Source organism: Microtus pennsylvanicus, chromosome 4 (assembly GCF_037038515.1).
Source record: "Microtus pennsylvanicus isolate mMicPen1 chromosome 4, mMicPen1.hap1, whole genome shotgun sequence".
NCBI lineage: Eukaryota > Metazoa > Chordata > Mammalia > Rodentia > Cricetidae > Microtus > Microtus pennsylvanicus.
Window position 1 is genome coordinate 41,134,276 of NC_134582.1, and position 27,686 is coordinate 41,161,961.

The 27,686-nt window shown below is 42.7% G+C and overlaps 1 protein-coding gene across 4 annotated transcripts in view; it reads left to right on the plus strand.

Annotated features, from left to right (window-relative positions):
• The window catches only part of Prelid2 (PRELI domain containing 2), a 70,840-nt gene that overhangs the window by 15,126 nt on the left and 28,028 nt on the right, over nt 1-27,686 (plus strand). For 2 of the 4 annotated variants that reach the window (XM_075968761.1, XM_075968762.1), the window contains exons 3-5: nt 1,510-1,583; nt 3,783-3,943; nt 22,983-23,088. In XM_075968761.1, coding sequence (XP_075824876.1) covers nt 1,510-1,583; nt 3,783-3,943; nt 22,983-23,088 — 341 coding nt within the window. Of the gene's footprint in view, nt 1-1,509; nt 1,585-1,604; nt 2,149-3,782; nt 3,944-22,982; nt 23,089-27,686 lie in introns of those variants that run through there. The other 2 variants (XM_075968764.1, XM_075968763.1) reach the window with 2 other exon arrangements.

A 27,686-nucleotide genomic window follows, 5' to 3' on the forward strand; every position in this document is an offset into this window, starting at 1 on the left:
AGTGTTGGGAATTGAGGAGTGGGCAGTGCCAGGAGCTCTGAACATGGGCACGCTTGAGGCCCAAGCCTGTGGAGACAGCCAGAGCCCAGCCCAGCACGCTCAGAATTCAGCCTTCGAAACCACGGGTGCTGCTGCTGGGTGACATGGCTGCAGCTTCCTCTGCTGCGTAAACATGAAACTGTCTTATTTATCAGGCTGCTTTCTGCATATTTGTAGCTATTGAAATAGATTGCAAAAGCATTTTCTCATGCACCTTTTCTCATGTGATGTGGGACAAACTTGCTTTCTGGTCTGAGACAAACCTGATTTCGAATCCTGATTCTGTTACTTCCCTCATGACCGAGCTTTTCAAAGGCTTAAGCCCTTTATCTGTCAAATGGTAAAATGATCTTGTTAATTTCAGGATGTCATCTCTGTCTCCATTTTATTTTTCACTATTTCACCCCGGTTGACCTGAAACATCCTGTGCTCACCAGGCTGGCCTAGAACTCACAAAGCACCACCTGCCTCTGCCTTCCAGGGGCTGGTGTTAAAGGCCTGTGCCTCCATGCCTAGAAACAACTCCATTTTTAATACATGTGCTATTCACATTGTCTGACATTGCCAAAGGACTGCTGGGGTGCAGCATTTGTTTCCTGACTGCAGGTTCCTGGTGATGATGGTGTTTGCAGCAGGGGTTAGGGCAGCTGTAGTTAGAGCACCGAGAAACCTCGCCTTGTGTCTGAGTCACAGCCATTCACAGAAAAATGACAGCACTTCACAGTTTGCTTACCCCCCACCCCGCCCCCTGTTTCCTCCCATCTTAACTTGCACTTACTTTTATTCTCACTAGTTTTAACTTTCCCTCCAGGGATGCTCTGGTCTCAGGGGTTTCATTCCTCAATGGGTGTGACTCGTGTAGTTAATTAGTTACTGGTTTAAGTGAAACAGTCAGAAATCTAGGCTTGAGACTGTGGTCCAGGAGCTGGCAGAGTCTGAGCTGGTGGCCACTGGCCACTGCCACTGGATGCTCGGCACCGATGGCCTAGGGTGGTAGCCCGTTTGTGATTCACTGTCTCGAATTTAGCCCGTGTGTTCGGACTTGTTGTTTTACATCTACTCCTCAAGCATTTGTGATTTGGCTCAGAAAACTGATCTGAAAAACAGAATGTTGAAAAAAAAAAGATTTCTTTTATTTTTACATGGTGTTTCTGTGTATGCCTGTGATGTGCGTGTGCCCGGGTGTAGGTGTCTGAGGAACCCAGCTGTGGAAGTGGAGTTAGAGGCAGTTGTGAGCTGCTTGAGGTGGGTGCTGGGAACCACGCTTGTTTACTCTTTACAAGATCAGTGAGCACTCTCAGCCACCGAGTCATCTCTCCAGCCCCTGGAAAACTTCATTTCGTGTCAAGCCTTATCTATGAGAATTCTATATGTTCAAAATTGAAGTTGAGCTAAAAAGCTCTGTGGACTCTTAGATAAGAATACGTCTCTCCCTAATTATGTTTTGGCTATGAAATTTGCTTCTTCCAGATGAATCAACAGGACTCATCTATAGAAAGAGGATTGCTATCTGCCAGAATGTGGTGCCAGAAATTTTAAGAAAGGTAAATTCATTTCCGAGTTTAATCACAGTGGGTATAAAACTGAAGAATTTTCATAGTTGTAGAAAAAGACAGCATTTTCCTATCGAAGGGGGTGTCAGAATGTCCCACTGTCCACTCTCATGGTTTTGTAAGGAAAATATTTCTTCCATGTCCATCCCAGTGTTGACAGATGCCTCTGGAGTGTCTCATCTCTGTCTGTTCTGTGAAGGGCCCTTTGTGGATATGAGGTGATTTGATGATTATTTTGTGGGTACTTTTTTGGCATTTTGAATGAAGCGTTGTCTTTTCTAGTCTGTCCACGGCTAGCAACAGGTAAGAACAATCAGAAGTGAGAAGGTTGTAAGTATTAGTCCCATGTTCAGTGAGGGAGTCCGCACTTCTGCTTGTAATGCACTGTTGGGAATAGCAGTTGTTTCTGAGAGCATCGTCTTCTTAGTGCCCCTTGCAAGCCTTTCCATGCGTAGATCTGTAATCTAAGGGCACTGATGCCGGAATGTTCATGACGGAAAATTGTTCTCTCTCTTTGAAACCCTTAAGCTCTCTGATGATTCTGTGTTGGACAAAGGTAAGTTGAAAACATCATTTGCATGGCTTGAACCATACATGGATTTTTCTTCTTGAGAGAGGGGCCTGAAACTTAGAGTGTAGCCCAGGATGGTGTCAAACTGAAGATAATCCTCCTGCCTCAGCCATCTAAGTACTGAGGTAACAGGTGTGTCCCACCATGCCTAGCTGTTGAAGTGTGAAAAAGAATGTTTTTATTCTGAAAATTTCATATGTATATGTGTGAACATATATATATGTGTGTGTGTGTGTATATGTATATATACATATATATTTATGTCTTGATCTTATCTACTCCCTTCCCCCTCCAATTTCCTTCAGAATCTCCCTCCCAGCTTCACATTCCCCTATTTTTATTCTAATATTACTCTATTTTAAATCATGGAGTCCAGTTAGTGTTGCCCCTATCTGGTCGGGTTTGTAGTTATCTACTGGGGCATGGGTACCCCTCCAAAGAAAGTGGCTCTCCCTCCTTTAGCAGCCATCAACTGCCATACTCCACAGCTAAGCCCTCCCCTGTCCATGCTATCTATGCTGGAGTTTTTAACTTGCTTCATCCCATGCAGGTCTTACGCAGGTAAGCAGAGTTGGTGCGAGTTCATATGCACAGCAGCCATGATGTGTCCATCAGATGCCCTTCTACAGCGCTCTTTCCCTACATTCTTTCTCTCCTCTCTTCCACCATGTTCCCTGAATCGTGAGGTGTTTGGTATAGATGGCCCATCTGTGGCTGAGCACCCACTTTCTTTTATTCTCGGTACTTTAAACAGCTAGGCAGCTCTTCATTCACAATGTAGGATTTTTGATGGTGGTCTTTTAGTACGTAAAACAAGAGCATCTTGACAGGCACTTAAAAAATACCTCAGAAGAGATTCCCTGTGTGATCCGGAATGAATCTGGGCACCCGCGGATGAGCGTGCAAATTAAATTGCTGTGTTTATACTAGGAAAAATGGCAGCTTCCATTCATTCCTCATCGTGGGTTAAATCACTGTTATTTCCTTAGTGGAAAGAGGCTAGAACCACAAAGAAAATGAACTCCTTTTGACTTGCAGATGGGAAGCCGTGTTACACTTCAGCAGCAAATTATCACTGGCTTTTCCAGAGTTCAGAGCTGCCTTTGCCCTATATACACACTTTGAATCTATTATTTAAAAAGGCATTCAAGTTCGTCTTGTATCTCAATTCTTAAATAATTTAAGGCTCTAACTTGTACAGTTCTGCCTTTGTAGCTTTTGTTGTCTTCTCCACCTGGGAAAGCATCCATTTCTAGGGACTGAACAGAGATTACAACGAGGAAAACATTTCTCTTGAGACGGCCCTGCATGGGCACATGTAGGTGGGGCCTGATGAGAACCCATCACTGCAAGAAGGCCTGCCCCAGAGAAGACAAGAAGCAGCTGATAATATTTTTGGGACCTACATGAGTCCTGGGCCATTTGCAAGTCCTGGGCAACATGTAGTGAGGCCACAGTGTGCTTGATTATCAGATACTGAGGGGTGTAACTGAAGAACCATGTAACCATCAGGACCGCTTGTTCCGTTTGTTAGCTGCGACTGAGATCAGCTCCAGGCCGAATCTTCATGTAGCTTGCTCTTCCGAAACTGAGAATGCTGTCCTCTCTCTGTTGGGCAGGTGAGTATTTTAAAGGTACCTGATATCCGACTAGAAGAGGAATCGTGGCTCAGTCTTCAGAAGAGGAACATGGCTATCCGGAGTCACTGCCTCACGTGGACACAGTATGCATCCATGAGGGAAGAGTCTGTCTTCCGGGAAAGTGTGGAAAACCCAAATTGGTAAGATCACCTGTGATTAGCGCTCTCTCTCTCTCTCTCTCTCTCTCTCTCTCTCTCTCTCTCTCTCTCTCTCTCTCTCTCTGAGTGTGTATTTCGTACTTACAGTTTCTGTCTGTTACACATGTATTTCATTTTATTTTTACTCATGTCATTAATAGATGAATCTATTTTCTTTTGGAGGAAATATGACAGAACTCAACTCTTGTCCAAGTGCCCCTCCAAATTCTGGTGTTTTCTTTTTTTTTTAAATTTATTTATTTATTAAGGACTTCTGCCTCCTCCCTGCAACCGCTTCCCATTTCCCTCCCCCGATCAAGTCCCCCTCCCTCATCTGCTCGAAGAGCAATCAGGGTTTCCTGACCTGTGGGAAGCCCAAGGACTGCCCACCTCTATCCAGGTCTCGTAAGGTGAGCATCCAAACTGCCTAGGCTCCCACAAAGCCAGTACGTGCAGGATCAAAAAACCCACTGCGATTGTTCTTGAGATCTCAGTATTCCTCATTGTCCTCTATGTTCAGCTAGTCCTGGTTTATCCCATGCTTTTTCAGACCTAGGCCAGCTGGCCTTGGTGAGTTCCCAATAGAACATCCCCATTGTCTCAGTGTGTGGGTGCACCCCTCGTGGTCCTGAGTTCCTTGCTCGTGCTCCGTCTCATTCTGCTCCTGATTTGGACCTTGAGATTTCTGACCGGTGCTCCCATGTGGGTCTCTGTCTCTGTCTCCTTTCATCGCCTGATGAAGGTTAATATTCATGAGGATGCCTATGTGTTTGTCTTTGGATTCACCTTCTTATTTAGCTTCTCTAGGAACATGAATTATAAGCTCAATGTCCTTTATTTATGGCTAGAAACCAAATATAAGTGAGTACATCCCATGTTCCTCTTTTTGGGTCTGGCTTACCTCACTCAGGATAGTGTTTTCTATTTCCATCCATTTGTATGCAAAATTCAGGAAGTACTCTCTCCAAAAGCAGTGACTATCACCCATTTGTTGAATATTCCTTTGGACCTTTAAAGGCAATCTAGGTATTCAAGAGAGTTTAAACAAGGAAAATACTTTGCTTGAAGTTATCATGCACTTGACCCATCAGTGGGCCTGTCTAGCACTGATCAGCTCAAGCAGACGTAAAGAGGCGTTTCGGCACAGACTTACCTAGCCTGCTTAGTTTGTATATCTTTTTTAACACACATGATTTTTATGTCATGTACGTTTTTGTACACTTATCTTTTATGTTTACTAGACTACTTCTGAGCTTTACCTATCTGATACACGTACAGCTAGATTATGCCTCTGCAAGCCATTCAACTGTATTTTGTCACTCTGATGGTATCGAGTTTCTCTTTGTTGTAAAGGAGGATATCATATTCAGGAGTTGTATGTCTTCTGAATATGACTCCTACAGGCTATGTGAGTGTTTCTCTTAGTGAGAATTTAAGTGTTGTATTTGTTGCAAGGTTATCTATAAACCATCAAATTTGCTTTCCCTAGCATCCAGTTCTTTGAGTAGTGACAGAACTGTACATAGAACAAATATGACAAATTATGACAAATATGTATAGTTAACCCTGCAGGTAGTCTAAATCTGCCTGAAATAGTAGGTGAATTCTATGGTGTGTAGAGGGTCACAGATAAGCACTGGAGAAACCAGGAGTGTTAATCAGGCAGGGTTGTCTCCTCAATGGAGTAAATGAATATCTGTTGTCCATCTAGACTGGGAGAGGATCTTGTTAATAACCTGCTGACGTTTGGTAGCCTACCTGTAAGGTTAGACCTCACCCAAATCCCCCAGAATGCTTATCCCAGACTCTCCCTCCCTAGACCTTTATCTTTAGCTTTGCTTCTCAGTCAATAGAAACCATCATTGGGGGAGCTGTCACATGTAGGGGAGCTGCTAACTCCCATGCTATCTTGGTCAGAGACCATACCAGATCCTAGGCCCTTAGGCAATAGAATCCATCTTCATGGTAGAGGTCATGCATATTTTACAAAAGAGTTTTTATGTCATCACGTCTTAAGATTTATTGTCCACGTGGAATTGGGATGATAGTTACCAGGAATCTTTTTGCTAAAACTGTACTAGATTTAAATTTGTCTAAAATAACCTGGCCTCGTGTCAGACTCCAGAAGTTTGAAACAGTGCTGGCTAACAAAGTTGAGCTGAACCAAGTTTTCTTCTTGACCTCACCTTGGTGGTTCCCTGTGTCCATGAAGTTTACAGGGATCCCCACAGGGTGCATGCCTTGTAGGTTGGTTTTAAGGCACTGTGGTGGTGGGGATTTTCAGGACAGGTATAGTTTGAGTTCTTGGAAATCTTAGTTTGAGATGTTGTCATTAGATACCACAGTCTTGATGGCTCCAGCAAGACCTGTGAATTTCTCATGGCCCTGGGGGATGGGAAGTCCATTCTTTGGGCCTTGGCAGATCTGGGGTGGGTGAGGCTTTTCAGATACCTGTCTTCTGTTAAATCTGATAATGGAGAACATGTAATCTGCTCTCCTCCTCCATGGAAGAGATTCCACGGCAGAATTCTACATTCAGGGAATCATGTAAACTTGACTTACTTCTCAAAGGCCCAGCGTCCTACCTAACTCCTTCGCATGGTGGGTTAAGGTTTCAACACCCAGGCTGGAGGCATCTGGGTGGTACACAGCTTGTATCCCATACATGAGGCCTTCTATCCCTAGCACCAAAAATACAATGCAGTGCAATTCAGTAAAATAAAAATGACAACATATAAATTCTGGGGTACATAGACCTATGGTCTGTAACACAGATTCTGGCATGTTGTCTTCCAGTGTGTTAACACACAAGTTTGTACTCCACAACAGCGCTCAGCAGAATCCATTTCCCTGTAACATGTGGCCTGTAGTTAGTTAACACACATTTTAATTTTTATAAGTATAATGGGAAGAGAAACAATCATTTCTTGAAGACAGATTTTAAAAAATTCATATATCTTTATGCATATGGCATTTTTCCTACATGTATTAATATGTACAACGTGTGGGTCTCGTGCCTGTAGAGGCCAGAAGAAGGCACTGGATTCCCTGGAAGTGGAGTAATAGATGTGTCTGAGCTGCTATGTAGGTGTTGGGAACCCAACCCAGTCCTCTGCAAGAGCAGCCAGTGCTTCTTAACAGCTGAACCCTCTCTCCAGTCTCCTTGTTTTGTTTTTGAGACAAGCGTCTCAGTATTTACTCCTGCCCTCCAGCCATCCTCCTGCCTCAGCTTCTTTGGTGTCTGTCATCTTTTTTTGTCACCCAAAGATAGACTTTGGAACAAAAGTAAAACATCATAAGCACTAAATATTAATGCTAATCATTATAGTGAAAAATTTGATTTCAGAAGATAATTTACTGTGTTTTATTATTACTGTTCTGTGTGGTTTGAAAATTTTTATTATAGATTTAGTTTTAAAAACCTTCAGATTAACTAATTGTCCCCGTGTAAAAGCCATTCTTAGGGCCCAGGCTTTCTCCAGATCATTCTTTCTCACACAGCTCTGGTCACACATCAGAGCTAGGGTGTTTCAACAGCCTCCTGGATGAGTAAGGAAGCGTGTCTCAGTCACATCAAAGAGAGATTGGTGGATCCATAGTTTTTTATTATGATGATGCCCAGAGCTGACATAGGGTGTGGATGGCTGGGATTAAAGCTGAGACCAGGGAACAAAGTTCTGTTGGTATGTAAATATAGTAAAAGAATGGCATTGTCTAATTGCATGCAAAGTAAGTCATTTCATCCTCTATTTTAGCACTGTGTTTTGTTAATTTAGTATTATGTTTGGGCTATTGGATAGTCTTAGAAGCTGTCTCTATCAGTTAAATTATGATTTGCCAAGATAATCCACAAAACTTTTCACTTTGTGTTTTTTTTTAATTTATGTGAAAATAATAATTCTGATTATGAAGAAAAGGTACATCACTATCACTCTGGTAACTGACAATCAATTTATGCTTATTTATATACTTTTTATAAATTATTTGCCTATTCTTGGCCCATTATCACTTGACTCTTAGGTTTCTGAACTTTTAGTTATTACGGTACTGTGATGAAAATCCCTGCAATTGCATATTTTATCACGTATTTAATTACTTTTTTGAAGACAGAGTCTCATGTTACCAAGGCTGGTCTTGAGTTCATAATGTAGCAAAAGATGACCTTGAACTTCTATTCTGCCTCTAACTTCCAAGTACTAGTATTACAGGCCTATACTACTACGCCTGGTGTATAGGGTGCTAGGGATGGAACCCAGGACTCGGTGTATGTTAGGTCAATGCTCTACCAACTGAGTTACAGCCCCAACCTGTTATCTATGATGTAGGACATTTTTTATGATGCTATTGTAATTTATAGTATGGATTTTTGTATATATGGAAGGAGAGAAAATGAATAAGTATGAATGTGCCATTGAGGAGTTGTGTAAGCCAGGCAGATGCTCTACTGCTGAGCTGTGGCCTCATTTTGCATAGTTCAAAATATAGAAACAGAAATTATGGAAATAGTTTAGAACTATTTACCATTATTCTGCAAGACTCTGCTCCATGTTTACATTTCGTGTTATTTCTGTACACCTTCCCCAGAAGTGCGTGCTTCCCCTTTAAGAGTGACGGGAGTAGGAACTTGCTATTTTACTTCCAAAGCCAGATTTAAGTCCAGGAAAGCAGAGTATTCTGGGCTTTCTGTATTTGGCATGGACAATCCCCCATATCGTTGTTGTCTTCTCTGTTGTACAGAGACTGGTGTTTGGAGGTCCGGGATGCCATGGGGAGTGTTTGGGTGAATGTCAGAGTCTCTGGGCTCGGACTCCAGGCTGATGTTCCTCTTGCCCTTAGGACGCTTCACAACAAGCCAGAAAATAGGGAGGTGAACGAAATAACAGCAGGACAAAATTCAAGTCATCTCTTGTGGGAATGAGCATTGACCTGGAAAATGGACAGTGGTGGTCCCCTGTTTAAAATTTGTTAGAAGAAGAAAAAATTGATGATTTCTGCCTTCTGAAAACCTCCATTCTGAGATCGGCTTATCAATTTCTTAGTATTTGTGTTTGAACTGATTCTTCTTTAAATTTAGTAATATTTGATTTGATATGTCCAAAATATTATATTTATATATAATTAGTATGAATAATTGTTAAGAAATATTTTGCAGAAATTTCTAATGAACCTCTAACATCTTTTATTCAAGTCTGCCATGACTGTTCTGAGGGGCCAGCCCCCATGTGTGGCTGGTGGCTGCCATTCGGACATTACAGTTTTGACTAAGAAGGTAGAGTAAGCTTGCCATCTTTTGCTCTTCCCTTTGCGGCTTCAGAACTAGAGCAGATTGGCTGTGATGCTGAGGCATTCTAACCATAAAGGCACCTGTCCTTTAAATACGTTTATTAGTTCTAGGCTCGTATTTGGTAACGAAAAATTTTTGATGTCTCTAATCTGTAGGCATATGTGCCTGAGCCACGGCATGAACGTGGAGGTCAGAGGACAGCTGGTAGGAATCAGCTCTCGCTTTCCACTATGTGGGTCTTGGGCATTGAACTTAGGCTGTCAGGCCTAGTGTAGTAATTTGACCTGCTGAGACATCTCTCTGGCCCTTTTAAAAATTCAATTTATTGACAATTGCATGCATGTATAATAACGAATTTTGGTCATGTTCACTCCCTGTTGCCATCTCTCATTCTACTTTCTTTCCTGCTGAAACCGTTCTTCCCAATGAGTCCCCTTGCCCTTTCATAGTGTGTGTATGTGTGCATGCGTGCGTGTGCACGCCACCAAATTAAATTAGGCTTGTTTGCATAGCATATGGATGGGCAATCAGTGAGCGCACCACTGAGGAATGTGGCTGCCTTGTCTGGTACCCATTTTCTGTCAGTGGATCCTCTGGGAGGGGTGGGTCCTCACGGGCCCCTTCCCTACCCGTGGTGGAATGTTCGGACCCCCAGCTGCTATGGGTCCTTGAGCGCAGCCACTGATTTTTGAGTACTCTCATTTGCTCGTTTTTCCTTTATGAAGGACTTTTGTTATACTTTGCAGACCATGGTACGCATAGAATAGCTTTGGTTTTGGTGGTTGACACTTTCCTAAATAATGCAGTTCTCGATGGAAATGTCTTCTTGAGGGGTTTTGCCGTCTGCTGCTCCTCACCCCACCACTGCATGTATTTTGGTGGCAAGTTCAACTGCATCCTTAGGTTCTCCTTTGTGGAGTGATTGCTTCTGAGGGAGGCAATGATTCTTTTACACTCAGTATGGCACCTCAGGGGCTCACATCTGAACTCTTCTGTGTCCAGCACACCATCCTTGTGCTCTGATGGGGTAAGACTTCGCATTTGACTTTAAAATGCTCCGTTGAGTATATGCCAAGAACGGTGAAGTTTCATTTTTATAAGAATTTCAGCGAAACCGCTCCTAGAACAGAGTACAAAAGGTGTTGAAAGTAGAAATGAAATTTTACAAACAGACTAAATTAGTGGGTTGAGCAGCCTAGTTTCACAGTTTTATAGAGGCTCCCAGGTGTCTATTACTCACTCTAGTAAATAGGTCTGTAACCTTTGAAGATTTCAACTTTAGATTTCTTGGCTAAAAGTGCCAAGTTTCAAGTAATTATCCAACAAATCACAAAGAGTATGATTAACATCTTTCGAGAGATGCTTGTTGGGCAGTTTGCGTATCTATCTCTTTCCTCCTCTGGAGTTTTTATGTTTGTTTCAGCAACAGATGTGACAGTTGTGTGACTTCCGTGAGAGGTTTAACGCCGGCACTGCCCTTTTTGATCGGTTTCCAGACTCAAGGTTACTCAAGAATTAACACCCCGGGGCTCTACTCGCTTACTTGGCAATTATTTCTAAGATTCGGTCCTAGTGCCGCAGGACTTGAGGGTGCTGTTACCTAGTAGCGTGAATGAGTATCCCTGTATGCAGCTGCAGACACAGCTCTCTCTACTCACATTGACCTTGATTTCTAGGACACTAGAGGGTCATCTAATGATTAGCAGGGTTCACCACCACTAACAGCAAGCTGAGCCACAGCGTCCCTTCTGCTCAAACTCAATTCTGGTTAGAGCCTCATTTGGGTTCATAATGACTGCCCTCGTAAAGGACCCCATTTGACTTCTGATGCTTGTGTTCACGTTGTCAGGGTCTGTTCTGGTTTTCTTACCTGTACTTCCTGTCTTGTGGGGGTTTTGCACTGACGTCATAGTTTTCTGTGCCCTAGAGTCAAGCACAGTGTATGACAGACAGAAACAGAAGGTGCTTCGGGCCCTTTGACAATGGCTGGTTCATGTTCATGGGATTCAGGTGAAAACTAGGAGTGGCGGGAGGGAGGGGAAAGAGATGAACTGGGCAGAGGGCAAGTAGAACTTGGGAAGCTCTGACGGGGTTGATAGAGGAGTCTTGTGCACTGATACGGGAAGCTTTCTTTGATGCTCTTGGTCACCTGTGTGCTCTTTGCTCTGGGAAAAGTTGGCTTGAGCTCCTCCACCCCCCAGTGATACCAGGATGTAGTAAGCTCCTGAGTGGGACCGCTCTGCTCTTGCAGGGTACAAACATGGAGCAAGTGTGAGCGATTGTCACTATTGGTGAGGGAAGGCTTCTGATGCTGGGTGCCTCTTAAAAGGCGCTGTGTTTGAAAAGGGGAGTAAGCTGCTTTATTGTGAAGAGAGGGGATAACTGAGGGGAAAACAATGAGCTTTAGCCAAGAGGGCATTCTGTGGCACTCACAAGTGAAAGCTTTTGAAATATCTCAGTGAACATCATTGATTTTTCTTTAAAATCTTCCATTGGTTTGGAGTTGTGTCTTCCTCCCAGGTTCAGAGGGGAATTAAGAAGCACAGATGTGTTGCAGCAAGTCTAGTTCTATAGAGGCCCCAGGTGAGTCTGCACAGTAGCTGTGGGAACTTTGATAACCAGCCGGTGTCCTGTGGCACTACCCATAAGCAGATATAGAGCCAGCACCCCTTTGGAACTTCATCCCCACTTTGCAAAGTTCTCGTTAATCTTGTACAGTGTGACAAGTTGATAATCTTCTTCCCCAGAAAACAGCAAACATTTCCCAGTGGAAAAAAAAATCTCACGAAGGAGCACAGGAAACTCTCAGCAGCCCCTTGAACATGTGGGAGAGGAATGATTGATGAAGGGCAGGGGTGAAGACGTGAGATGTCAGTGAGTCTGATGCGTGAGAAAACGTACGGGCTTGTCTGCTCCTAGGAAGCACACCATGGGGACACTTCTTTTTTGTGTGGTCGTTATGCACCTACAATACATTAAATACTTTGAGTATTGAAATGATAGTGTTTTGTCAGTTGGGCAGTGATGTAGTGCAGAACCCACAGGTCCCAAGACAATCAAGATGAACATGGTGACTCAGCTATGCCTCGGCTCTCAGGAGGCTCATCAACCTGGACGCTTGATTATCATCAGAACTGGGCTGTGTTTTGTCACTGTGACAACGTATCAGAGAAAACACCCAACTTCACGGAGGCCCCATTCATTTTGTCTCACCATTTCAGAGATTCCGGGGCATGCCTGTCTGGTTCTGCTGCTTTCAGTTAGGCTTGTGATAGGGTGTGAGCATCATGGAGGAAGGGCATGGCAGAGAAAAGCCTCTTGCTTCACATCAACCAGAAAGGAAAGGGAGTGGGGAGGGGAGGTAGGAGAAGGAAGGAGGAAGAGGAAAGGGAGAGAGAATGAGCCTTAGTTATACTCTTCAGGGGCCCTGGATTTTTATTTCCCCAAATTTAGAAGAAAAAAAGCTTAGTCAGAATAGGAGTCTTGGTTGTTTAAACTGCTGTTAATTTTTAGATTTGGACTGTGTGTTCTTTTTTGTGATTCTGGTGTGCAATATTTTGAATGATGTCTGTGTATGAACAAAAACTAATGCAGATCCTGGGAACTGGCTAAGTGAGTCAGTCTCGTTCACACATGTGGTGGTGGTTTGTGCCTCAGCTGGTGAAGTCTGCCCTCTGCTGACTTTAGCAGATGGACAATCTCCTTGACAAAATAGTCTACAAATATGTCCCCTTCCCCACCTTCCTTCCTCCCCTCTTCCCTTCCCTTCCTAATGCAATTTAGTGATTTTTTTCCTACATACTAATTACTATGAATGAAATTGAGATTGTAATGGAGAAAAAAAGAGATACTCCTACTTAGAAAAATGCTTGGTGTTCTCAAGTCAGATGTTTGACTGCTAATGACATGTAAGTCAGTATATGAACATTCTGGCTTTATCTGCCCCACCGCAGTAGGGCAGGAAGTGAACACTGATTTAGGGTAGCGTGGAGTAGAGGATTTCCATTCTAGAGACGAGGACCTGAGGGAGAGACAGCAGCTGTTGCCTTGGGTGTAAGAGTAGAAAGGGATGTGAGAAAATCAGGGAGCAGTAATACAGGAGAGAAAGGCACGCTGCCCGAGAGTGAGCTGACATAAACTGAGCATCAGCAGAGACTGACGAGCTAGCCGGAACTGTATCACTGGTTGATGGTCTCCTGGACGCATATCAGTAAGTGGGGGTGGAGTATGGGGAAGCTGGTGAGGTTGTGGGGGACAGATCTGTGTGGGGGATCGGCCCTTCTATCCTTTTGTAAGTCCTTCAACATCTCTCTGCTCAGGCCTGATTCTTTCCTGTTTTAAATTAATGCAAAACAGAAGAAAACAGCTGTTGTTAAACCATGCTGCATAACCAGCTATGCTTGTCAGAGGCATTTAAACCAAAGCTTATGCTGACGAGAGATGTTTGGGGTGGTCTTGGGCCACAAGGAGAAAGTGCCATGGTGCTCCAAGTTACCAAGAGGGTGCAGTGTTTTCTTCTCTGATGGTCTTAAAATATAGTAGGATGAGCTCCCGTCTTGTGGCTGGTGAGGATGGGACCCTCTTCACGGCCCTGCTGGTCTCCAACATATGGACAGTCCATGAGCATGCTTTTCTGAGGCCTCACTGCTCAGACTGGCAGAAAGAGCTATTGCTTAGACTATGATATGAGACAGACTGGTTAATCCCTCACCTACACTTGCTCGAGGACTAAAGCACTAATCCCTCCCAAAGAGTGGGAGACTCTTCAACTTCTCATCTTTAAATATTAAAGTCATTGTAAAAGTCAGCTCCGACTAATCCCGAATAAAGACAGGAGAGATTAGTGTCACTAGAACGTAGTTTTACATGAAGAAAACATTTTAAATGAGCTTAAATCTAAGAAGCAGGTTAGGCAGAGGTGTATGTGTCAGGTTGGTGGGGTGACTCGTGTGTGTGTGTGTGTGTGTGTGTGTGTGTGTGTGTGTGTGTGTGTGTGTGCAATGTGTAGGATCAGGATCAGGAAGAGGAAGGTGGGAGGTGGGAGGGAGAGAGGAGGCCTGAAAGTTTGGATTTCTGCTGTGACTTGATCTAAATGTAGGTACTGCTGTTAGATCCAAGGGAGAGTGTGTGTACATGAGATGATTCTAAGTGATGGAGGGCTTGCCTGCCTTGCATTAATACTCATCACTGCGCGGGGGGGGGGGGGGGACACCAGAAAAGACAAAGCCATACTAGCTAGATTGACTAAAATCACATCTTGTTGACTTTAGCGGTTTTTTAAATTTTTTTTGTGTTTGAGTGCATGTATACATGCATCCTCATAGGTACACACATATATGTATATGTACATGTTTGTATGTGTGTGTGTATACACATGGGAACATATGCGTAGTAGATTTGGGTGTTTCTCTCCATACGATGTAAGAAGGCAGGGAGAATGGAGAAAATATTCTCCTTGCTGAGTAGTGGGATGGCAGAGATAAGTAGTTCTCCTAACAATTGTGGTCGTGCTCATTAGGAATAAGACCTGTGCTGCAAACATAGTATAACGGGTCGTTTGCAGGCATCAGTGGCGGCAGCAAGGCTAGCCGTGGTGCACAAGCAGCTGTTAGTCTGTGTCAGTTACTCAGTGCTGGGCAAAGTCTCTCTCTTTCAGGATAAAATCTGACTTTAACACCCAAAGCCCCTTTCAATCCAGGGTCCACATCCCTTGCGATTTCTATTTCTCATATCATGCCATTCCTGAGACTATTATGGGATTGATGAATCTTGTGCCATGTCTGGGATTTTAAGATAATGCGTGTGTGTGTCCTGGTTAGTTTTTTTCTCACCTCGATATAAGATAGAGTCATCTGAGAGGAAGGAATCGCAATTGAGAAGATGCCTCCATCAGACTGGGATGTGAGCAAGTGTGTGAGACAGCTTCTTGATTAGGGATTGATGTAGAGGGCCCAGCCTACCGCAAGTGAGAGCATCCTTGGACTGGCGGTCCTGGTTAGAATAGGAAAGGAAAGTGAGGAATCCAGGGAGCAGCATTCCTTGGTGGTCTCTGCTTCAGTTGCTGACTCCAGATTCCTGCATTGAGTTCCTGCCCTGACTTTCCTCAGTGATGGACTGTGATGTGGAAGAATAAGCCAAATACACCCTTTCCTTCACAATCTGCCTATGGTCATGGCGTTAGTCACAATAGAAAGCCAACTAGGACAGTGTGGTTTCTCGGATATCATGGGTCACTTTGTGCCTGGGCCCCTGTGGGTTTTCTCTGTTAGAATCCTCCATCCACAGATGCTACCACTCACCTCCTTCTTCCTTTGTGTTTCCTGTCAAACAGAGGTCCTGGAAGAGCTTCTCATTCTCAGTATGGTGTGGGGAAAGGAAAATTAAGTGTTGATTTAAGAGATTTGAAGTGAAGGCCGAGTCCAAAGTTAGCAGGGGCCTTAATTGGAAATGTTTCTTAGCACTGCTGACATTTTTCAAAGGAATGTTTTATTTTTATAAAACCGAAATTCAAGGCTTCCCTTTTTTGTGTGTAGTATGCACATGTATGGTATACGTGTGTGATGTGTATGTATATCTGTGTGTGTAAGGATATGGGCATCTGTGTGTCTGCTCAATCTCTCTTTGCTCTGTTTCCTTCAGACAGGACCTCTTACTGACCCAGGAGCTCGGCTAGCCACCATCAACTCTTGCTGATTCTCCTGTCTCCACCATAGCTTTGGTCACACCTAGGGTTTTTTTTTTTTTTTTCCCCAGGGATTTGAACTCTGGTCCTCATGCTTGCCAGGAAACACTCTTATCCACTGGGTCATTTTACTAGCTCTGCAATAGGTGTATATCTATATATCTATGTATGAATATCTCATATGCTATATATTACATAGCATATATAATAACAAATGTATATAAGTATACTCACATATGTCATATTTATTTGTAATTATATAGGATATGTAATTATATACGATACATAATCTATAACATATATTACAAATATATGTAAATATGTTATATATATTCATGATTATATAGGATATCTAATATATAATATATACTAACCATGCAGTCGGTGGTTTCAACAAATAAATTAAGCCAGGTTAACTATAGCCCAAGTCTCTAGTAGGGGTGCATGCATTCAGCTTCTGAATAGGTAGAAGTCTTAATTTCCTTTTCGTTTCTGGAATGTATTTTACTGAGTTCTTGGTTTATATTTCTTCTTTTGGCATGCTGAATATGTTAACCCAATTCCCCCGGGCCTGCAAAGTTTCCGATTAAGAAAGAGAAAACCCACTGCAGACCTCCCAGAAGCTCTGTGTGTGTGACAGGCTACTTTTCTCTTGGTGCTTCAGCATTCTTGGGGTGATTTTTGATACCGTGTGATGTCTGGTGTAGATCTCTCTAGATGTCTCCTAGCTGGAGTTTGTTGAGATTTTGAATTTGTAGGCATATTTCCTTTCCTTTTAAATTTGGGAGGTTTGGCCCATTATTGCTTTATATACTCTCTCTTCTCTGTTCTTGTTGATTTCTTCTTTAAGACTCTATAGTGTGTGAGTGGGTCCACCTGACAACATCCGCAGGTCTCAAAAGTTCTCGTCGTGTTTCTTCATTCAGTTTCCTTTTTTGAACAGCCTGTCTCCAAATTCCTTGCTACTGTTGCTTTATGCTTTTAAGTAGTTTGTCTTTGTTGATATTTTTATCTTCTCCATGCTCTAATTTCCTGAATTCATTCAGTTGTCTGATTTTTTTTGGTTAATTGTTTTAAAAAAATATTTATTTATTATGTATACGATGTTTTGTCTGTGTGTATGCCTGCAGGCCAGAAGAGGGCACCAGACCTTATTACAGATGGTTGTGAGCCACCATGTGGTTGCTGGGAATTGACCTCAGGACCTTTGGAAGAGGAGGCAATGCTCTTAACCACTGAGCCATCTCTCCAGCCCTGAACATTTTAAAAATAATTACTTCAAATTCATTTTTTAGGTAACTCATAGGGCGAGTTTCTAGAAATTTGTTTGGGTCTATTACTAGGCTATTTTCCTCTGTGTGTGTGTGTGTGTGTGTGTGTGTGTGCGTGTGCGTGCGCGCGTGCACGTGTGTGCATGAGCACATGTTGACAGAGGTTTCTGTCCTACCCAGTCCTGCAAGCCATCCAGTCCCAAAGAAACATACAGAGGCCTACATTAATTATAAATTGGTTGGCCTATTAGCTCAGGCTTCTTATTAACTCTTACATCCTTCATTAACCCATAATTCTTGTCTGTATCAGCCACAAGGCTTGGTACCTTTTATCAGTGAGGCAGTCTCATCTTGCTTCCTCTGCATCTGGGCGATGACTGCAGACTCAGCCTTTCCTCTTCCCAGAAATCTCCTGTTCTGGTCTCCCTACCTATACTTCCTGCCTGGCTACTGGCCAATCAGCATTTTATTAAACCAGTACAACTGATAAACCTTTACAGGGTACAAGACCATTGTCCCACAGCAAGCACAAATGTGTCCTGTGATCTTTCAAATATTTGACTCTATGAAACAATTACCATATCTTTCATATCTTTCATTTGTCATGGGCTGGCTTTGCACAGAAGCGCCTCCCCAACTGTCCCGGCCTGAGAGTGAGCAGATATTCAGACTTTTTCTAAGTCTCTCTGGGATTGTGTAGGGGATATCCCAGATGCAGAAGTCTGCCCTCTCATCAAGCCAAGCCTGTAATCTCTCATTTCTGCTGGTGATCTGTCAGTGGTACCGCAGACCCTTAAGGGCTAAATAGCAGCCTTCTGTGTTGGCTTTAGTTCCCAGTGACCAGCAAGCATCCAAATACAAAGTTAACCTTCCCTGGAGCCATGTCTTTAGGCAAGACCTGCTAAAGTCACAGTATGGATGCACATTTATCTCCTTTCTGGGAGAAACATGCCTTTGTAGTTTTCTCCCCATTCTGCCCCACTGTGCCAGGTGGGAGGGAGCTATCTGGAGTTTGATGGCTGATTTAGATGAACTAAGAACACCGGGGGCAATAGTGAGGCCCAGGTTTGAGTGTGTCTGTAAGAACTTTTCCAGACTGGATTGAGCTCTTCTGGGGAAAATCTGTACTGAACGTGGATGGCTCTATCCCCTGGGCTAAGGTTCTGGATTAGAGAAAAGGGGGAAAAAGAAGAAAGCCAGCTGAGTACCTGGAATTTTCTTTTTTTGTTGTGAATCCACTGAGATATGAGCAAGTAGTCTCCCAATGGCATGGATGTGAGCTGGCCAGGCAGCATTACACTATATATGTTAATCCCAGCATTACAGATTAGAGCCCATGAACTGGGACCTCTCTTCCAACGAGGCATAGTGTGTGTGTGTGTGTGTGTGTGTGTGTGTGTGTGAGTCTGTGTGTGAGTCTGTGTGTGTGTGTGCCTATACCTCAGCACTTGGGAGCTGGAGACAGGAGATTGGAACTTCAAGGCCAGTCAGTCCCTACCTCACAGACTTTGAGGCTAGCCTGGGTTCCATAACACCCAATTCCACAAACAAACACCAACACCCATACACAGTAGGAACCTCTCCTTCCTGCAGCTGCTATGTTAGGAATTCTGTTGTAGCAACAGAAAAGTTTCACTCCTGCAGTGAGTGAAAACAGCGCACTTGACTTGCTTTGATGTGACTATTCTTGGCTCTGCCCTCACTTGGGTGTATGCCACTTCTTAATTGGTTTCAGGAGGTCTCATGAAGGTAATTTTGTTTGTACATTTGTGTTAAATCACTGTCTTTCTGGGGGGGGGGGAGGTTTGAGCTAGAGTCTTCTTGTTTAGCCATCTTATATCATTCTCAAGTATAACCCAAATCTCTGTTTTATGATATGGAGATAATTAATACTGGAAAAACTTTGCTCATTAAAATGGTAGAAATGGTAACACACCAAAAAAAAAAAGTTTGACCTCATCAAACCAGGGACCTTATGGGAGCACGCCGAGCCAGGGACATCTGTGGGAACAGGCCTGAGCCAGTGACTTCAGCTGGAGCAGGCTCAAGGCAGCGACCTCAGCAGGAGCAACTCCAAGCAAGCAATCCCCATGGGAGCAGGCCTGAACAACCCCTGGGATTGCAGAGCAACCCCCAGGAGTTCTGCGTACATCCGGGAACACTGAGTGACCTCCAGCGTGACTGGAACTGTGGCCCTGACTGCACTACAAGGAGCAACCATCTGATCCTTGGATCCACTGGCACCTGGAAGACTAATCACCAGAGACACAACCCCAACTACACCAATCAGAGAAAAAGATGAGTAGACATGGTAAGAGCACACTCAACACCACAAAGAGCAACATGATACCAATAAAAATTAGTGTCCCTATCCTAGCAAGACTTAACAACCAAATATAGATGAAGTAGAAAAAAATGACCTAAAAAATAATTTTAGGAGAACATTTGAGGCCCGTAAAGAGGAAATGAAAAATTCCCTCAAAGAAATGGAGGAAAAGACAAACAAAAAATTGGAGAAAATCAATAAATCTCTTTAAAAAAAACAAGAAAGAGCAATAAAACAGATGAAAGAAACATTCAAGACTTGAAAACTGAAATAAAGACCATAAAGAAAATACAAAGCAAGGGAATTATAGAAATGGAAATTATGAGAAAATGATCAGGAACCACAAATGCAAGCATAAACTGCAGAATACGAGAGATAGAGGAGAGAATCTCAAGTGCTGAAGATACAATAGAGGAAATAGACTTATCTGTCAAAGGAAACATTAAATCTAACAAAAGCTTAACACAAAATATCCAGGAAATATGGAACACCATGAAAAGAACAAATCTAAGAATGATAGAGATAGAAGAAGGAGAAGAAGTCCAACTCAAACGCACAGAAAATATATTCAACAAAATTATAGAAGAAAACTTTTCTAACCTAAAGAAATATATGCACATGAAGGTACAAGAAGCTTACAGAATACCAAATAGACTGGATCAAAAAAAAAAAAACCCTGACCACATAATAGTCAAAACACTTAACATGCAAAATAAAGGAAGAATATTAAGAGCTACAAAGGAAAAAGGCCAAGTAACATATAATGCAGACCTATCAGAATTACACCTGACTTCTCAATGGAAACAATGAAAGTCAGAAGGTCCTGGTCAAGCATTATGCAGACATTAAGAGACCATGAATGCCTGTCCAGACTACTATATCCATCAATCACCATAGATGAACAAGAAGATATTCCATGACAAAACCATTTAATCAATACCTAGCCACAAACCCAGCCCTACACAAAGTACTAGAAGGAAAACTCCAACCCAAGGAAGTTGGCTACATCCACAAAAATACAGACATGATCTCACACCAGCAATTCCCAAAGAAGGAAAAACCACACACAATGTCATTACCAACAACGAAAACAAAAATAAAAGGAACTAGCAATAACTGGCCATTAACTTCACTTAATATAAATGGACTCAACTCACCTATAAAAAGGTACAGGCTAAACAGATTAGATACGAAAACAAAATCGATTCTTCTGCTGCATACAAGAAACACAATTCAACCTTGGGCAGTAGAGGAGAGAGTGCCTAAACTAGCTTTGCCCAATAGTCAGACTGAGAGAAACAATTAATAAATGGGACCTCCTGAAACTGAGACGCTTGTGTAAAACTAAGGACACAGTCAACAAGACAAAACAGCAGCTTACAGAATGGGAAAAGATTTTCACTAACCCCACATCAGACAGAGGTCTGATCTCCAAAATATACAAAGAACTCAAGAAATTGGTCATCAAAAGAACAAATAATCCAATAAAAAATGTGGTACAGATCTAAACAGAAAACTCTCAACAGAGGAATCTAAAATGACTTAAAGACACTTAAGAAAATGCTCAACATCCTTAGCCATCAGAGAAATTAAAATCAAAACAACTCTGAGATTCCATCTTACACCTGTCAGAATGGCCAATATCAAAAACACTGATGAAAACTTATGCTTGCGAGGATGTGGGGTAAATGGAACAGTCCTCCATTACTGGTGGGTGTGCAAACTGGTGCAGCTGCTTTGGATATCAATATGGTGATTTCTTACAAAATTAGGAAACACTTTCCTCAAGACCCATCAATACCACTTTTTTGGGTATATACCCAAAGGATGCTCAATCATACCACAAAGACATATGCTCAGTTATGTTCATAGCAGCATTGTTTGTCATAGCCAGAACCTGAAAACAACCTAAATGCTCCTCGATCAAAGAATGGATACGAAAAATGTGGTATATTTACACAGTGGAGTACTACACAGCAGAAAAACAATGACATCTTAAAATTTGGTGGGAAATGGATGAATCCAGAAAACATCAAATTGAGTGAGGTAACCCAGACCCAGAAAGACAAATATCACTCATAACTGGCTTTTAGACATAAAGCAAACAAATCACAATTCCAGAGAACCTAGACAATAATGAGGACCCTAAGAGAGACATGTGTGGATCTAATCTACATGGGAAGTAGAAAAAGACAAGGTCTCTTGAGTAAATTGTGAGCATGGGAATGGATAGAAGGGGAGGAGAGATGAAAGGAGGGGAGCAGAGAAATATATATATATATATCAATAAAAACAACAAAAATAGCACCCCTCCCGCAAAGAATGATCCTTTCTTTCTTAGTTTTTTAATTTTTTAATTTTATACACAAATACATTATAATTTTGATATAATTCACTACCAACTCCTCTCACTTCTCTCTTTCCCTTTCAACTTCATATTGTCATCGTAATTGTGTGTGTACACATACACACACACACACACCCTACTGTGTCCAATTAGTGTTGCCCATATGCACTTGGGTGTGTGACTGGCCACTTAGGCATGGACAACCTGTCATGGGGCTTGTCCATGAAGAAAACTGATTTCTCTCTCAGAAGCTGTGCATTGCCACTAGCTTGTCAACTAGTGCTGGTAGGGGTGGGGCCTGGTGAGCCCTTTCCGGCCTGGCCTGTGCTGGAATGCCAACTGGTGTGGTCTGCTGTAGGTTTTGTGTAGGCAGTCCTTACTGTTGAGGGTTCATGGGTGCAAATCTTCACTATGTCCAGAGGACAACAGTCCTGCCTGTCCTCTGCTCTGGCAATCTTTCTGCCCATCTTCTTGGCTGTTTCCCGGGCCTTGGGACAGGGCTTGTATTATAGATGTTCCATGTACGATGGAAACTCCAAACTTTGGGTTCTCTACACCTCGACAGTTGTTCTTTGCGGTAGCCTCCTTCTCCTGCAGACATTTCTTTGGTAGGGGATGAGAGCTGGACTAATCTATGGCTGTAAGAAGTAAGTGTTTGGAAGGCAATTGGAAACTATCAGTTTAGCTTGGTGTCAGTAGCTTCATGTATCATGAAGTGAATATTCTTTCATTGAAGTGATTGCTGTTTATTCTGTATAAACTGTACCACAGTTAGGTCAACCTTAAATAGAATCTTTTGTTTTAACAGGTAATTACTCAATTTTTATGGATATTATTTTGTGTTAATTATAAATGGTAATTGTGCTGCTGAAAGTGTCTATAATTATATATCCAAATGCAAAGTGATATGAAAGATGAGTGTTTTTGACAATTGAGAGTAAAAGATGTATTGTGATCATATCGATGTCCCACTACCCTTCCCTTTCCCTCTCCCGGTGTAGCGGCGTCTTCTTCCCAATGAATGTCCCTCTTACCCTCAAGGCTTGCTTTATTTTATTTTATGCAGATAACCATAGAGATGAATTGTGTGTGTGTGTGATTTATAACTTTTTTTTCCTTTTTTTCCCCCCAGGACAGAGTTTATTCAAAGAGGCAGAATCTCAATCACGGGGGCTGGATTTCTCAACTGTATTTTGGAAACTTTCGCTAGTGCATTCTTAAGACAGGGAGCCCAGAAGGTAAGCTTGGTTCAACTTTGAACTCATATTAATTTTAAGAAAACGTGGAGAAATCAGTTGGGTTTTGAATAGGACATAGTAGAAGAATGTCATGAACAGATATGATAAAAAAGGGGAGTTAATGAATAAATGTACCCACAAAATTTCTCTTAATAATTGCTATTTAAGTCCAAAGTTTAACCAGGTTAAGTCAGTCTGAATACATTCTAAGGAGTGCTGACCTAGGCTGTTGAGATTAAGCATGTGTTATTGGCCTGGCTGGGGGGCGGTGTTCTGTCATGGATCCAGACTGGTTTAGCATAGGCTGGAAGGAAGTCATTGAACTCCTAGGTCTAATGTCACTTTTCCTCATGGAGACATTATTGTGCTTGTTTTTCTGCTAGAGCACAATGTGTGCATTTGTTTAAAAAAAAAAAGAAAATAAAGTAAAAGAAAAATAACACCACCAGACTCCTATCTACAAAATTGCAATCTCAAAGTAATGCCCCTGGTGAGAAAATTAATTTTATCACTGTGTCTCTGACTGAGTTGACTCCTTGTTCATCTATTAAATCCTCTATTAGAAAAGCCGTAATAATAATAATTAAGTATAATTGTTTAGCACACAAGTCTATTCATCAAAAGGATGGAACCCCTTTTGGGAGAGATAATATTTAAATGTTGAGTTGAGGTTTCTTATTATTAGACTGACTACACAGAGTCATTTGTAAAATAAAATAAAATTCTATCCGATGGTCCCTGTGAAAACACACATCAGGCTGTATTCATCCTGGATGTTGTGGCTTGCCTTGCTTTAGACAAAAACATGTTGTCCATTCACCTGAGTGACTTTGTATTTTACCTGTCATCAATCTGAACCTGTTAATAGTTGTTAATCATATATGGATCCTGATATATGTATACACACACACACACACATATGTATATATATATTGGTCCACATTCCTATTTTACTGGTGAAAGATAATTAAATAAGTATACCCAGTATATGTCTATTGTCTTGTCTATCTTCTTTTTTTTTAATAGGAGAGTACCTGCCTTGTGCTAGGCACTATGTGAAATATGGATGTGGTGGTTTGAATAGGTTTGGCCCCCATAGACTCACCATAGGTGTGTTTGAATTCTTAGTCTATAGGAAGTGGCATTATTAGGAGTGTGGCCTTGTTGGAGTAGGTGTGCCTTGTTGGAGAAAGTGTGTCACTGTGTGGGCAGGCTTTGAGGTCTCATATGCTCAAGCTGTGCCCAGTGTGGGACTCAATTCATTTTCTTATGCCTATGGATATAGAACTCTCAGCTCCTTCTCATCTACCATGTCTACTACCTGCTTGCTGCCTTGCTTTCTGCCATGATGATAATGGACTAAATCTCTGAAACTTTAAGCCAGCTCCAATTAAATGTTTTTCTTTTTAAGAGTTGCCACAGTCATGGTGTTTTTCATAGCAGTAGAAACTTTAAGTATGACAGGGGGCTAAATGTATTTATTTGGTCATAGAAATAGTGAAATGTGGGCTCTAGACTCCATCCCATCTTCCATTGAGGTCCCAGCTAGATGCAGTAAAGTCCTTACCTTCTCAGCACAGTGCCCTTCACACAAATGGCTGTGTCGTCACAGACTTGTGTGTGTCCTACATTCCTAGTAGAATTTGGCTGCAAGTGACAAAACACACTTTGGGTCGGTTGTTGGAATGGAGTAAGGGTGCTGAGGCTGGCTGCTGGCTTCAGGAAGAGCTGCCCTGAGGTGGGAGCTTCTGGACACCTTTGTAGGATTCCATCTCCTCCCACCTAGTTCATCTGGTCTGTAGGGATGTGCTAGCTTCCTGGTTCTCTTTTCTCCAGCTTGGCTCTCTCTGTTTAGTGGGCTGTGAATCTCCACTATCCAGGTGTCTATGTTGAATACAGTTCTAGCCAATGGAAAGACTGACTGCATCTCTCTCTCTCTCTCTCTCTCTCTCTCTCTCTCTCTCTCTCTCTGTCAGCAAAATGACTGTCTATTTCTTCCTTTTCTAATGTCTCTGGAAGGAGAGGCCCTTGTTTGCAAACAGGTCAAACAGCACTTGTACAGTTGAATGGAGGCTGTCCAAACAGGATCCTCTTCTCTGCCATGGGCGTGGAGACCAGGGCTGAGGTCACTTCTCAGATAAAGGGCTTGTGGGAAAATATTTCCTACCATGTTCTCAGTAGACTCTGTACTCTGTACCCTACTGGGAGAGAGAGAGAGAGAGAGAGAGAGAGAGAGACAGAGAGAGAGAGAGAGAGAGACAGAGAGACAGAGAGAGACAGAGAGAGAGAGAAAGAGACAGAGAGAGCGAGTGCTTTGTCATCATCTTCCTTTAATCTCTCCCTTCTTTACCTTCCATGCCCCCCAAAAGAGGATGTTAGGTGTCTTCCTCTTTCTTTCACTGAACCTGAAGCTAAAGTGCTGGTCAGCAAGACCAGCCATCCTCCTGTCTTCCACCCCCACCAAGTTTAGGTCACAGGTGAGGGAGTATGCATGCGTGCGCATGTATGTACATGTATGTTTTTGTGTGTGTGTGGCCAGCTTTTTATGTGGATGCTGGTATCTGAACTCAGGTTCTCATGCTTGCAGAGCAAATACTCACTGAGCCTTCTCTTCAGACCCATCTTTTAGTCTTGGTCCTGATTCCTCCCTAGCCTGTGATGCTCTGGACAGGGCCTCGTATGTGTATGTGGAAGTGAATGGGCACAAAGTAAAACACAGAGGGGAGCATGGTTGACTTCTTCTGAATATTCACAGGAGCAAAACCAACTAAACCAGGTGACGAATGTTTCAAACCGATTAACCCTTTATTGTTCTTGATTATGTTCAGAAATAAGAGAATGCATTTTACCCGCTAGCTTTTCCAACTTTGCTTTCTGAAGAAGCTAAGTTTAATTAGCTTTTTGATTTTAGAAGACATCCATACTTAAGTATCTTTCACATCTTACTCATGTGATGCTGTTTTGTAGGACGAGCCTGCCTTCCTGGTAAACCTCCCCGCTGAGTTGGCATAACTGGTTTCTGCCCAAGTGGATGTGTGGTTTTTAGGTGGCTGCATTTTCAGTTTGGGGCTTTATCCTTGAGGCTGTTCAGTGGTGTCAAACGTGGGACCTGACAGCTATTTTTTACCCCTCATAAAAGCAAAATTAGACACTCAAACTTTCTATCTATGTTTGTAAATTAAACTCAGTCTGTTCATATGAAGCTGTAGGTGAGGTTACTTGTTTTTCTAGGCCTCCAGGGGCTTGTTCAATTGCATTTTTTCCCTTTTTCTTTTCTAATCTAGTGCAGGCTACAATTGGGGCCCTTATGGACACACACACTGGCTTTCACATACCAGTCGGAAGCTGCCTTCTTCTTGGATTAGATGGAATGGTTAAATGTTATTGATTTCCCTTGGGTGCCAAGCCCCAGGCATGCCCCTGCAGTAGGACAGGTTGTACATAGGCGGGCTGCTGTGCACACCCCCATCACTTTTGTGACCTGGCAGCAGTCCCTCTGCCCAAGTTTGTTCTTCCGCCAAAGAGGGATTTTATGCTTTCCTAGAAATATGAGTGAACACTATGAGGGTTTTAACATTGAAATCCTCAGGTCACATATAAACACATGTTCCCTTTGCTTCTAAGTGATAGGAACATCACAACCACATGTTTCTCTGTCCTGCTTTCTTGTTATCATTACACATCTCCCAAGCCTTGTGAGCATATATAGTGCACATCACTACATTTGAAGCTTTATTCAACTCTACAAGCGTCTTTTGATGAGCTGTGTGCTGGACGTCGGGGAGAGTGCTGGAGACACACAGAAATGAGGCATAACTCACAGGATGGAGGCCGCCTTGTGCAGCTTCAGTTTGGGGACCTGTGGCTGAGGGTGGATAGCATGGCAGACAATGGTTAACATCTGCCAATGCTGGGGATGGATGAAGTCTGGCTTTGGGCTTAGGCTCGGCACTCTGAGTCTAAGGAGGGGACTAGTCAGCAGCTTGTGAGCATGACAGTTGGAGATGACAAGCCCTGGGCCTCACATGCGTGCCCTTGTCTGCTTCCCTGAGCAGCTCAGTGAGATGGGAGCTGCTGTTCTCCTTTCATTTGTACAGGGAAACTGAGGTCCCAAGAGGCAGAACAGTTTTCTCAAGGTTACTAAATTAGAAAGTGGGACAATTGAAATGTGATCCAAACCTTGTCTGACCCCAGAGTGGACTCTTGGTCTCTGACTCTTACGGGCCCACCTATAATCTCTGCACCTAAGCTATGTGCATGTTGGGGAGAAGGTGTATGTGCTTAGAATTGTTCTCAGCCAGTGAGCACTAGAGACATGGCATGTTCCTCAGTTTGAGGGGCATCACACAGATATGTAGTTGAATCTGAGCACAGCTCATTGGCACACAGAATCAGAGGTTCATGTTGTTTTCATGTGCCAAGTTGGGGTAATTTGTTACACAGCAATAAATAACCAATAGAGTGAGTTTGAAAAAAAAAAGTCATGCAGCCAGATATACCCAGGTCTTTTCTTTTTTCCTACATAGCCCTGACTATCTTGGAACTCACTATGCAGACCAGGTTGACCTTGAATTTACAGAGTTCCACCTGTAGTGCTG